At 33.9% G+C, this 12,568-nt stretch overlaps 1 protein-coding gene across 3 annotated transcripts in view; it reads right to left on the reverse strand.

The window, feature by feature from the left end:
• Positions 1-12,568, reverse strand: part of CSMD3 (CUB and Sushi multiple domains 3) — a 587,056-nt gene that overhangs the window by 384,429 nt on the left and 190,059 nt on the right. For all 3 annotated transcript variants that reach the window (XM_053944919.1, XM_053944910.1, XM_053944900.1), the window contains exon 5: positions 9,633-9,840. In XM_053944919.1, coding sequence (XP_053800894.1) covers positions 9,633-9,840 — 208 coding nt within the window. The remainder of the gene's footprint in view (positions 1-9,632; positions 9,841-12,568) is intronic.

A 12,568-nucleotide genomic window follows, 5' to 3' on the forward strand; every position in this document is an offset into this window, starting at 1 on the left:
TAGAACAGAATAATAAAATGTGCTGCTCTACTTCACAGTTTTGGAGAACCTGTGTTCAAAATCACCAAAACCAGATGAAATGGCAACATTTCTGTAACACTCCAATTTATGTCTTTATATGCCTGATGCACACAGTACTGTAATAAAAATAATTTCCAGCACATCTAGCAAAGCTGTGGCTTCATAGTTAGTGAAATTTTCAGTATAAATGTAACTTTCAGCTACCTGGATTAAATCCATTAACAGCTGATAGAAGGTCTTGCTAATAGATTCATTGTAAATCAAAGCTAAATGAAAAAAAAAAAAGACTCTAAGGACTGTTAGCCTTTGCTTCTGTCATAAATATCTCTCATTTCTCTCCCACAGGAGCTGAACTCTGCTTTAAATTGCATTAAACACTGAAGCAATTCCTTAATTCTATCTTATTACAGAATTCCCCTTTTATAATTAACTCCCTGGAAAACACCTACCTCAAAAATAAGCAAAACACAAACAAGCAAAGATGCTTGCATTTTGGGATTGAATCTCATATTCTATAAGTTATACAGGATTGGAAAGTTTAGTTAAAAAGTTAGATGCTTCAGTTCAGAATTGTTTTGATTCTTTTTCTTGAAAGGCATAGTGTCAGTTACTAAACAGAAAATAAGCCTTATACAAACAGTCCTTCCCTTACCTTTAACTTCCCTTAGGACATCCAGGACAACACATTCTTGCTCAGAAAATAGAGATGATGGTTTAAATTTGTCCTCTGACATAAAAAATAATGGGGAAAAGAATTTCTGCAGCAGTGCAATATATCCACATGAAAGATGTCAAAACCTGTGTTATATGCTTCAGGAAGAAAGAGTATGTACTATGTAGTAGGCAATTTTTCTGCAGGTTCAAAGATACTAGTTTGGATACCAAAAAGGCTGATGGAGAGAGATGTGAAGCTGCCAACAGCTTACTTATGGACTCGTACAGAAATATCAAAGAAGTTTCCTTAGCAAAGAAAGAAGAATAGAGTTTACTTGATCAAGATATATCTTCATTAATAAGCTTTTTAGTAGAGGATAGAAAAGTAGTTGACTATGAAAAAGCCTCACAAGAAAACCAAATAAAGCTGCCATTGAAAGTATAGTTTACATGTTATCATTTATTATGATTAAACTTTGATAATGTCAGGTGAAATCATTTAATCAGAGAATTATCAAGGTTTGGAGACCTTTAAGATCATCAAGTCCAACCATCAACCCGGCACTACTACTCTAATCCCTAAACTACTAAATTATATCACGCAGTGCCAGAGCAAACATGTCTTAGGGCGTGACCACGCTAAGAGTGGAATTTTGCATGACCTACTGTATGCAAAAGAAATAAACATACAGTAAATGTACATGACTGGTTTATTTTCATTTCTTACTGACTGTTAGTCAGTAAAAATGGCCAGAAAGTTGTGGATTGTCACTAGTCACCTACATACTGGATGGCAAGTAATTATAAAAAAATGTTCTGACACTAATTTGACCTTGTGTTGATCCTTAATATAATGGAATTGCATTAGCAGATTCAAAGAATGCTGAATTGTTTGTTTTAGTCACTTGTTCATTTTACAAGTGAATTTGCACCCTACATATCCTAATGTGATATTCACAGGCAAAACAGATGGACAATCACAAAAAGAAGCATCAGTTTGTGAAGTTATGATTAGCCTATAGGGCCCATATAAATAATGTTTTATTTTGTCAGAATTTATTAATGGATGCAAAGGATTTCATTCACGTATTGAAAGTATTATACTTTTAGCTATTTTAACCTGAGACATAAAAGATGGAATTATGAATGCATGTAGTTTATTCAATGTACAAAACATACTAAATTTTTTAATTCAGAATCTAGAAATGAGAGTGATTTGGGATTATCTGTTTAGGGACCACTGTTCACCCACAACATGCCACTTACTTTGCCGAATAAAGTAAACATGGCAAAGACTCAGAATATATGAGAAGAAAATGTGATGTTTTAATTACTTTGGAATTAAACAATTATGCATTCTGCAGTTTACTTGTTCTTTGGGGTTTGGGTTGGTTGTGATGTTTTTTCCCTGCCTTTTTTTAAGATTTATGCTATCCTAATGCACTTTCCCCCACCATACAGCTCACGCAGCATAAAACTTACGTGTTCAGTCACTGATGTTTCAGTCAAGACAAGAGCAATGTCTCCCTTACTACTCCAGCAATTGCCATTCTGTGACTATAGTGAATGACCATGTCAAAACAAGTACAGTATTCTGCTGGAGTAAGCACATTGAAAGTGCTCCCTGTTAAATCATCAAGCCATCTTCCTACATCCATTTTATTCCCTAAATCCGCTGTAAGAGACTTCCGATTTTCTTTGCTACTTTTCTTTCTTTTTGTTACACTTTTTAAGTATTCATTAGCAAAATCCCCCAGGTCTAGACTATCATTTACCTGGTTTCTACAAAGCAGAGTTACAAATAAGCCACACTGGAAGCATTCTGTCTGTTTCATCAAAGGAGGATTAAAGTGACCCATGGAAGCACAAAAGCAGTAGTCTTTGTCTAAGAGCGATGTGGGAAAACCAGAGTACTGTTCTTGCATATAAAGATTCAAGAGAACTGTTTTTCAATTTGTTTCTAAATGTTGATAAGGCTTCGTGAAATAATATAATCCTATCTCTGTTGAGAAGAATATACATAAAAAGCCTATCCAATGTATAACTGCTCATTTGATAACTGCTGAATATCTGACTCCAGATGAGAATAACTTCATGCATATTAAAAAGTACTATCACAATAATGAAAACATGTGGCTTCAGAGAAGGCTTACGAATGTTTCCTTTTGCAGTGCTCCTGAACATAGGAAGTGTAAGAAATTAGGAACAGTTTCAGAAAAGTTTCCTTAAAGGAAGTGCTTTTAACCACCTTTTGCAGCAGCAACAACCAAGTACTGTCTTCTTGACATTGTGTACATTAATCAAAATAAAATATTTTGTACCATCACAAGAATGCATTAAATTAAGGGTACAGTATAAAATATATAAAGAAAATACAGTAACTCTGTGAAGTTTCTGCATCTACTGTAAAAGGTGGAAAAAAAAAAAAAAAAGTTCTTTGCATGGGAACTGTTATTCAACATACAAGTACCTGAGAAGACAACATATCAGGCTTTATTTTGACAATAAAGTTGTTCTATTCCTTGAAGAAACAATATTCCCCTCTCTATGTGCCTCACTGTGGTCTTCAACTTTTGTGTTTCCTGCTCACTAACACAGGGGAAAAAAAACCTTGGTTTTAACATGTATCACTTCCTGGTGAAATTCCTTTGTGACTGGGTAAATGCCTGAGCCACCACAAGGTAGGGGATGAGTCAGAAATAGAAGTGGGGATATGTTTTTTTTTTCAAAAGCGGCATCACAGTGGTCATGTAAATTGTTCATCTGTATCACAGTGAGCCAAGGGGATTCTGTGCCTGCACCTGACTCCTTGTCTGATGCAAGTACATGCTGGAATTTAACACATAGTTTTCTCACTGAGGCTTGGCTCCATTATGTAGTTATAAATCACATGCGCCAGATAAGCTTTAGCATTTAGTATTCTAGAGGAAGGACAAATGTCTCTGGTCATGTACATATCTCTGTAAGATGAATAGGACAACTTGACCCTGATGAAGGACGATCTTCAACCCATGAGCTAGGACTGGCCATATCAGCCAACCTGCTCAGGAGAAAGGAGAAATGCCTATCCATAAGGAAGAAAGAGAACGCAGGAGATGTTTGGACCTCAAACAGATAATTGGTAATTGTGTGGCCCCTCGAGGCCCCTGATGGGGGAAACCTCTTTCGGTTTTCAATAGCCAAGTTCTTCACCTCCAGAGGAATTTGCTTGCTTCTGGCTCTGCCTCAAGGGACTCCTGGCATGATTTTTTTCTTAGTTGAGTTACAGTGACACCAGGGCAGAGCTGTCCGGCCCCTCAGGGCCCCTAAGGCTCCCCCTGATGGGGTAAAACCTCTTTTTAACAGTTCTGTGCCAGGACTGAGAGACGCACGGGACTTTATTCGGTCTTCAAGTTGCTGTTTATTTTTATCTTATCAGAAATTTGGCACGCCATCTGCAGCAGACTTAGCGAGCAAAAAAGTACAGCAAAAATGGTCACAAGATGTACAGTTTCAAGGTCTCTTAAAGCTGTTTTATCCAATTAACTCTTAAACCATACTTTATTTCTACCTTTCTACCAATAACTAATCCTTTGTCTGTCCACGTAACCTCTGCACTGCGGCTTCCCACAACCAATCACCCTGTGCAACCAACACTGCAGAAAATGGAGTAGATGAAGAAGAAGAAGCAGCTCAGACAACACCCAAGATTCTCCATCTTGTCTCCTATCTGCTTCTATACTAAAACCCCAAAACCCCAAATTTCTCACCCTGTGACAAACTACACTATTATCTATTTTACACACTTGTAGACTCCAATCCATCCCAAAGTCTTGGAAGCCCTCTCCATGGGTGAAGGTTAAAGGCATTGCTTCCCTGGGAGTCAGGACCCCTCAGGACAGGCAGAGAAATATTCTCTGCATTCCAACAGGTAATAATAAATTCTTGTGTGTTGATTCTGATGGAAAACAATGATTTCTAAATTAGGCAAAAATGGAAAAGCTTTTCCTCCCATGAGGACAATCAGGAAATTGAGAAGGTTGTCCACACAGATTGTTTAGACTCCATGTTTGGATAAACGCCTGAGAAACCTTGCCTCACCTAAAAGCTGAGTCTGCTTTCAGCAGTAGATTGGATGAGTCAGCTCCAGAGTTCCATGTGGAACTATCCTGCTTATAAGGTTTTGTCATTCTATCTTGTGTTTCCTTACAGCCTGGTTATGTGGACACATACATAACATATTGAATTCCAGAATTAAACTCTGGATTTACACCTTTGGTTGATTTCTATTTCCATGGATATGACAATTTCTAGAAATGATATTCTCCTTTTACTAAGCACTAAATCAAAATGCCACAAAGTAACTTTTATAAGAAGCATAGACTTCAAGGTTTCTACCCTTAAGTGACAGATTTTCATCATGTAACTCATGTTTATATGTGTCTATTCTGCCTGCAAAGTTTGAGGCATGTTTGTCACTGCACTTTGAACTAAAACCTGAGAAATGAATGCAGAAAACTCCAACAAAACAAGGTACTCACTATGGAAGGGCCTTCTATTTCTTCAGAAACACACAAGAACAAATAGTACAAAATAACATAAGAAAAGCCTCTTCCTCTACTGTTGAACATATTATTTGATATCTTATTCCTCTCTTACATTGAAATCTTTCTCAGTTTCAGTAAGAATTTGAGAGTACCAGATGTAAAGCCAGTTGCAAAGTCCTTTTCAGATGATGATTGCCAGATAGAATCACACAACAGAACAATGAACAACATGTCATTAACCTACACAGTCACTGTAACAAATTCCCCTCCTAAACACTCATTGTGCCTGAACTCTGCACATTACAGAATACATTGTGCTTCTTGGAGGGTTCCAAATGACCTCATGGAAATACCACAGGTGAAATGCTGAATCACCAAGCAAAAAAATAAATCACAGAAGCAAACAGTAAAGGACAGAAATACCTGGTTTCTATGGAAATTTTTTGTTTCCAAGAAAGCAAAGAACTTCATTTTTGTTCTCAGTCCTTCAGAAAAAGATAAAAATGATAACACACAATGGACAGATTATCAAAGGCTTAAACCAGATAATATTTTTAGCATTGGTATTCCTCCTATTCCTGATTTTCTCCTCTCCCTGCATTATTTCTGTTACCTTCTCTTCCCTGTTTTGGAAGAAGAAAAGGATTTAGGCACCCCAAAAATTTGCTAATTTTTGCAGTGACTTTTTCCTTGTTTTTTATGGGTTTTTTTTGTTTGGGGTTTTATGCGTGTGTGTGTGCGCGTGTGTTTGTTTTTCGGTTTTTGTTTTGTTTTGTTTTTGCAATTAAATACAGTAAAAATTAATTCTATCCACTATCATTAAAGAAATACTCTGATAATTACAGGAGGTTTTTATGACTGCACTTTGTTTGCTTTATTAATTGAATAAAATTTTCTACCTATTTGGCTACAACCATAACATTCTTCTGACATAATTTTTTCCTATGATAAGCAGTATCAATTTCACTACTATTACTTAAACCATTTTCATCTGGGGCTTTCATCATACTTATTAAAATCATATTACTCATAAACCTTACCTTCCTGAGTCCTTCCTCTGAGCATTAAACATAGATTTAAAAACTTTGTATTAGTGAGAAAACAGTAATAATTATCTAAAGCAAGTCAACAGGCTTCATTACTAAAAAAGAGACTGCTATACTCGCCACTCTCTAAGTTGAAGTTATTTTTTAAGAAAATAAATGCTGGGCCTGAGGTAGAATTTTTTTTCCTCCTATTTTAATCTCTTCTTATGAGAAACTCTGCTTCGTGTCTTGTCTGTTTTGCTTTTTTTCCTTCAACATATTATTACTTTCATTGACACTTGTACTACTGAGGTGTGATTTTAATCCCTGTGCTGCCATATTTATGTCAGGCAGAGGTTTTCCTCTGTAGCCTTTGATATGAGCATTATTTAATCAAGTACATTGACTGAAAACAAATCTAATCTGTTTGGGCCCTGGATAAATAAAATAATAACTTTGTTAAAAATATCTGATTGAGAATCTGTTTTATTAATGCATGTGTCTGTTGAAGATTAATTGTCATGACAATGCACTTAATTTTTAAATGGCCCCTAAAGGCTAATTTTTATTGCAACCAAACTGGCAATAAAAGTGACCATGTACTTATCTAACAAGGTTAACTGCATTTTCCACACAAAAATAATCCAATCCCAGATATTACCCTTTTCCATAGCAGATATTATCTGCCTGCTCACCCTCACTTTAATTACCTCTATTAGTTAGTATATTAGTTAGTATATTCTTCACTAATATTTCTTACAGGTTCTGTTTATCATTTTGTTCTTTCACAGCATTAGTAAAATGGGATTAAGAGTCAGGAAATGCTAATTAACCACTAAGTCCTCCAAATATGGAGGAAGAACAGCTGTCAACATGTGTATTGTTTTGGCTTGGCCTGGTTTTTGGTAGACAAAAAGGAACATTTCACTAGATCTTATTTATTTTCAATTTTTTGTTTTATTGAAAAAAATGGGGAAAATAATTTCCTCAAACAAATGATTTTTGTTCAGTCTCCAAAGTTTAAGAAATTCCATAATTCAATTCAAGCTGACAAATGTTAGAATAAGCCACGTGACAATAAGAACCTGAAGGGAATCTACACAACTTTTTACTGCTATTTAAAAGAAAATGGCCTATCAAGATTTTCTTGAGAGAAAAGACTGACATATCTGAAATATTGTAACAACTGATTACAAAACTACAGAAAGTTAGCACTTCATAAAGAATTCCAAGTCTTGTCTTATGGATAACACCATCCTATCCACTTGATGCATAATCTGGCTCTTTATTTCAGTTAAAAATAAAAAGTAGAGATATTTTTTTTACATAGCAGATGTGCAGTAGAAAAGGGGTTTTTTTTTTAAATCAATAGGTGTAATAGACATATAAAGCACCAAATTTTCCAAGACATTATTTTATAATACTTATTATCCAGATCAACCAGTACATTTTTAGTAATTTTGAAAATTAGGTAAGTTTTTTTCCCAGAATAAAAGATAAAGAACTTGGGTTTAGTTTTAGATTAGCTATAATCTAAGGGCATATATAGTATTGCCACTCTAAATCTAATCAATTAATTGCTGTTAATTAAGCTTTCCAAAGCTGTTTTTCCCAACATATGGGGGGATACTTTTCTGTAATTGAACACATCAGTCCTATTTAAGGAATATAAATGACAAGCTAAAAAAAGAATATGCTCTCAGTCTGTTTCTCTACATGAGCAATTATTAAATTAGCATTGTAAATTTTTATGTTTTGTAAACACATAATGGGAATTTCCATATATAATCTTATTATATCATTTGAATACAGCCTTGTATTTATAGAACAAAAACTGAAATGATTGTTTGAGGCTCATAAATGAATAAATAAAACACATTCAAGAAAAATCTAATGCACATTTAGCTATTCAAGTGATTCATAATGTCTGTGTCATTGGTGTTATCTCACTAATTATTATAAATTATTATTTAAAATTTATTTTAACTGACAGGTAGTTCAAAAGATTTCAGTTTAAGAGCTTGAAAACCTCAATGGCAATTAAGAAATATTCTAATACGGGTAATTAACAATGTAGGTGGCAGTATAAATTAACTCAAATTAGAAAACACTATTTGCTAAATCTTAGACTTTTATTACACTCTGAAGGAGTAAAAATATATTACTTATATGCAGCACTTACAGAAATCTAGTCTGATGCTTTTAAAACAATATAATTATCTAATTTTAGATCTTTCCTTATTCTAAAATCAAAACCATTTTATTTGGTCTCTGTTACATTTGGATGGGATTTATACTGATATGAAGAAAACAAGACTCTACTGACCTTAATGCATCTAGCCAACCACTTATATCACGTGCTGTTCACATGCCTCTGTCATACAGAACCTCCAGAAAGCTTTATGAGCCAGTTAAGAGATCAAAATTTTACTGGAGACCATAACTGTGATTTATGGGTTTGTATACAGCTCCTTTTCTGTGAATCAACAGCATATTTAAACCAATAAAACAAACAAAATGATTTGTCATATTGACATGTTTCTTGAGTAGTGTGGTGCTGTATTACCATAAAACTACCAGACCAGAAAGCCACAGAATGTATATTTAATGTATAAAATTTATTTTTCCTATTTAACTGAATCTGATGTTGAAAGAGGTTATTTACTATTTCTTGTGCTTGTGTTACAACATCTACATAACACATCTATACTGAGATTAAGAATTGCAGAAGTCAGACTAGCAAAAATACTGTTACTACTGCTAAGTCAACAAACAAAAAAAAGTCATAAATTCTTGTTAAAGGTGCTATATGTGGAGTAAAACCAGAGCCAAAAAGTACTGCGACTACTCAGATAAGAGTGTTTTATCTCACAGATCAGGATGGATATTTCTAGGCAAGAGTATCACCAACCATACTCACATTATTTAGAAACCATGCATACAGTTCTCTGTACCAAAACTCCTCTAGAGACAACCCATGACCAACAGGTGTGGCCAATGCTAATTCCCCCTAGCTCTGTGCTGAACGCCTCCATGCTATTCACTTTCTGACATTATGAATCTGTCTGAAGGCTTCACCAATCATTACCAGTACAAAAGTCCAATCCATTCTGTTTCTAAATATATGGTTTTTTTAATATAATAATGGTTAAATGGTTAGACACATAGACAATGAGGCAAATGATTCTATAGTGCCCTTAATCTTGATGCTACATCTTTGGAATATATTTTAAAACCATTTTACAGCTGCAATTGTGATATCAACATTTATGCCATGGTCACAATTATTACTGGGAAGGGTTTTTTTTAGCAAGACTACATATTCACAAAAGGAAAAGTAACAAAAAGTTGTATTTTCACATTTCATCTTTTTTTTATCACATTAAAATTGCAATATTTGACTTACCCTATTGTAGGTGGTTCAGAACCTTCTATTTCCAAATAATCATATTTTTCTTCCATTTGGAAATCTGTAAATATGAGTGAGATAGTATCACCAGGCTCTGCCACAATTGTCCATGTGCAATCTGCATTATTATGATATTCATTAGGAAAGTTGGGGCTCGAGATGATTCCACTCGATCCTCTCATAGTTCCTCCACAAGCATCCTCAGCTGTAAAAGAAAAAAAATTAAAATTACCCCGTAAAAATGTATGCTTTTTTCTGAGAATAGAAATTCATTAGTGTTTAGGTGAACAATTGCTTAAAAGTTTTTAACATGTTTGACTTGGAATGATGCTCCAAAATTAAGGTGTTAAAAAAGTAATTGCTTCAAGTTACCAATTACTTAAGGATGATTATACTTGTGCCAGCACATATTTTTATAATCTACTATTTATTAACAATTATAAATCTTGATTAGCATAGTTTCAGTTAATTTACAATAGCATGCAGAAATGTCACTATTTCTTCTTTTGCTTTAACCAACCAAAAATGTTTTCATGAATCAAGTCGAGTTTAATCCCTATAATATAAACAGTCTTACATGTGAAGTGCAGCAGTCACATTATACTGAGAAAAGAAGCGTGAAAATCTTACCCATTATATAATAACTGTATTGCCATATTTTATTTTAGTGAGTATCTAGTCATTAGGTTTATTCTTGAGAAATCATTTTCTCATTTTCAAACAGCTGATCAGTTTTCAAACCAAAGCCATTCATGAGTGATTTCTTAATGTCAGATGCAAGATGCTTTCACAATTAAGATATTTACATCAGTGTAATAAGTTTTAATAGATCAAATATTTATTATTTTACCATAGGAATACATTTTTCATGCCATATGAAACTGTGAACTGTGAAACTATTTCACCAATTATTACAATGATTTTTTTTTACGGTTACTCTGAAACTGAAATTACTCTTTTTTTAGCATGTGATCTTATGCTGCATATACCAAACATTGGATATTCACAGAATCAGTTCTAAAATAACTTATTCTATGATGAAACAATTCTCAAATGATTGATGTTCTGTATCTTCTTTATTAATAGTATATAGATGCCTAATAGCTCAAAAATTATTTTTGAGGATCTTATGTCAAAATTATTCTGGGAACTAATAAAATTAATTGCAAATTTAGTGCTTTTTCTTTCAAACATGGAAATATCTTTCAAATAACTTGAATAGAAATACCATATTGCATTACTTATTCAGTTTATTACCTAAATGTTTCAAGCATATTTGAAGATTTTTTCTGCTCAATTAGAGTGCTAGTATGAATAAAACTTGCCCCAGAGTCTGAAAATCCAGTCAATACTGATGAAAAATGAATGATAAAGATAGAAAAAAAAAAACAGCTTTAAGGAGAATAGTATCACAGAACAAAAAGTGTAAAGAATTCTGGCACACATAATGGCTCACTTCTAACAGAAATAAAACAATTTAGGACTCTTTCTTACAGCAGTTTATGAGTTTAAAATACCAGGTTGTGCCTTTTAAATGTTCTGCTAAATTATGCCATGGCCAGATTAAAAAAAAACAAACACAAAGTAAAACCAGATCTTAAATTTATTCTTACTAATTAGGCAAAGCCCTTTGAATCCACTAAATGTAATAAAACTGAGAAACCTCATCACATCACAGGTTCTGACCCCATACTGTGAAAGGAATAATAAATATATATAAATAAATAAGAATATAATGTTTTCCTACATTACAAACATTCAGAAAAGTAATTTTAAATTGCTAGTTTACAGTAGCAAACCTTCTTACTGTATTGCAGAACTCATGTTCTGCTTTTCACAAGTGAATTACAGAGAAACATATCTTAGTTCCTAGAAATATAACATACTGTTTGCTAACAAAGTTGCTATAGTATACCGAAACTTAAAATTTAGTGTGGCACTGTTTAAAAATATAAACAATGTCAATGAGTGTGCCTTTTATTCTGAGCCACAGCTGTTTAGGAATTTTTCCAAAGTGTGATTTTTGGTACCATCCGCAAAATGGCCTAAACAAATCATCATGGTTTCTATTCTGATTCATGTAGCAAATTTGCTACAAATACAATTAATTATTATCTACATTTAAATGTTGCATATATAACCAAAAGCACACTGGATGCCATCTTAGTGTATTTCAAGCATTAGAATAATAAATAACAGAATTACAGTACTGTGATTTTATTTTCCTCTGCCTACAACATGATTTGCTTGCAATCAGATCCCCATAGGCAAAAGCTCCTATCTGTGAGAAGACTGAAAAAGCATTATGCCCATGCAAATGTTTGGTGCCTTAAGTTGTGAAGACAGTGTAAAAAAAGATTTTGATTCTCAAGTAAATTGACAAAAGTATTGACAGGATCTCTACCACTAAATTCATAGTGCACAAGACCCTGACAAATAAAAGAAAATGTAGTAATTGTATCTTGTGCAACCTGCTTTTAGCACCCCTATTTCTATCACAATTGAAGCAGCATAATTTCTTAGATGTCAGCTATGAAATGTTGCAAATAAAAGAATAAATGGTGCGGGAACATTTAGGAAGAGTAACAGTGGCTGATCTTCATACATGTGCAACAAGCCCAGCAAGGAGATGTGAACAAGGAACAGAGGAAAGATAAGCTTTGCTGTGATTTTGATACAGATCCACAATAATCTCTTTCCCTGCCTTTCTGTAACTTTCTGAATTATCTCTAAGAAACTACCAAGGTAGGAAGTGCCTAACCCCCTGTTTCCATGGGAAAAGGTAAGCCCTTTCATGGGATTGTCTTTGATCAAGGACCACAGTATACTTGGTGGCTAAAGCAGCAGGATAGGGAAACCTGCATGTGTGTGCCTCAAGGACATTTAATCTTGGGGAAAAAATAATCTGTGGTGCAAGTTTTGTGTTGCAGGGA

This window comes from Vidua chalybeata, chromosome 1 (assembly GCF_026979565.1).
Source record: "Vidua chalybeata isolate OUT-0048 chromosome 1, bVidCha1 merged haplotype, whole genome shotgun sequence".
NCBI lineage: Eukaryota > Metazoa > Chordata > Aves > Passeriformes > Viduidae > Vidua > Vidua chalybeata.